Source organism: Sabethes cyaneus, chromosome 3 (assembly GCF_943734655.1).
Source record: "Sabethes cyaneus chromosome 3, idSabCyanKW18_F2, whole genome shotgun sequence".
NCBI lineage: Eukaryota > Metazoa > Arthropoda > Insecta > Diptera > Culicidae > Sabethes > Sabethes cyaneus.
Window position 1 is genome coordinate 3227883 of NC_071355.1, and position 1584 is coordinate 3229466.

The 1584-nt window shown below is 42.3% G+C and overlaps 1 protein-coding gene across 1 annotated transcript; it reads right to left on the minus strand.

Annotated features, from left to right (window-relative positions):
• Positions 1-450: 450 nt before the first annotated feature.
• Positions 451-1311, minus strand: LOC128740002 (uncharacterized). Its single transcript, XM_053835514.1, has 2 exons — positions 939-1311; positions 451-868 (listed from the first exon to the last, which is right to left on the minus strand). Exons 1-2 carry the CDS (start codon positions 1290-1292, stop codon positions 494-496), a joined length of 729 nt encoding a protein of 242 aa, XP_053691489.1. The 5' UTR covers positions 1293-1311; the 3' UTR covers positions 451-493.
• Positions 1312-1584: the final 273 nt, after the last annotated feature.

Below are 1584 nucleotides of genomic sequence, written 5' to 3' on the forward strand. Positions count from 1 at the left end.
TGATATTTGTCGCCTGTGTAATGCCGGTAGCGAAACTTCGGAACACTTACTCTGCAATTGTGGAGCACTAACAGGACGCAGACTCCAGTATCTCAAAAAGGGCCTACTAGAGCCTAGGGAGATCTGGTTTGCGTCGCCGATTAGGATTACAAGGTTTATAAACCAAGTCACCCCTGATTGGCACCTGTCTCGCTCCAGCTACCACTTTCTCAATAAGTGATAGATAAGCCTGAAGCGGACAGCAAAAGAAACAACGTGGCATTCCACAATAGTTCAAAATAATGGACGCAGTGGTAAGAGCACCCAACAGAAGAGGAAAAAATGGCCGAAGCTGTATAGCTGGAGTCTAATCAAACTTTTGTTTGTTACCCATATATGCAATTAAAGTAAAAAATCATAAGGATTAAACTTAAATACAAAATGTATTTAATAAAAGAATATATACAGGATATGTTATACTTTATGGATAAACGTGCTAATAGTCACATGACGGTTATGGAATCGACCTATTTGCATTCTCCAGCGAGGACAACTTAAAACTTATGATACAGTTTTGGATTTCCTGCTGCAGCAGGACGGCTTGTCGCTCCGGAAGCTGACGAAGCTCGGCTGCGATGAACTTTCCAAACTGGTCGTACGGTTTCTCCTCGGTTGCGTTTTGTGCTATTTTATTTAGTTGCAGAATCGCTTCCGACAGTTCGGTTGGTGATTTTTCATATGCCACTCGCTTTTTAGCTCGCTCGCGTTCCATCGGCGTCGCTGGTAGTCGTGTTTTCAAAAGCATCTTGCTTTTGAAACGTCTTTCTTCGCAATTGTTGCTGTCGGCCGTGACATGTTTTTGGCCGGTTTCGCTAAACTCATCTGGCTCCTGGATATAATACGAAAATGATCTTCATTTAAGATTCCTCTCGATATTTAACTAAACAAATTGCACTCACCGCTTTCGGATTGCTGCTTTTTGTGGACACAGCATCTTCCAAATAATATGCCCCGTTGAACCAGGCAAGCTTTGGCGTATAAACTTCATCAGAAGCACATCCACTTTGCACACTTTTCTCTATCTTGTGCAGTTCCTGCCTGTAAACGTCTTTGATTGATTTGATTTTAGCCTTCAGTTGTTTCATATCCATTTTCCCAATCAACTGCTTATCATCCAGTTCACAATAGAGGCACTCAAAAATTTCATCCTTGTGTCTGGTCTTACGATAATCTTTGTCATTTACGTTCCACAGTGCTGGATATTTCTGATAGACAGTCAGAAAATCCATAATATTGTGGATATTCCACTTCATTTTGTAACGCAGCAGGATCACTAGCTGACTGACCAAAGTTTACACGCTAACTAGCCAAGCTAGCTATACTGAAAACTGGACATGACACTGGGCGAGTTTACAATCAACTCGCTAGTTGGCAGCTTGCTGATCGCCCTCTGTCATCGACGCTTAATTGCCCCCATAAAAGATTCGACCGAATCGGGACGAGTTTCTCGACCACATGACCCACATGATAGGGCCTATAGTAAAGCAAAACAAAGCCTTGGGAATAAACGTTGTGGTGATTTTGCGAATAGATTGGACCCTTCTT

What these genes read in the sequence shown, in the direction of transcription:
- LOC128740002 (XM_053835514.1), bottom strand. Translation starts at nt 1,292, where the DNA reads ATGAAGTGGAATATCCACAATATTATGGATTTTCTGACTGTCTATCAG. An exon ending in AAAGCAGCAATCCGAAAGCG is followed by an intron (nt 869 to 938) that starts GTGAGTGCAATT and finishes TATTATATCCAG; the next exon opens with GAGCCAGATGAGTTTAGCGA.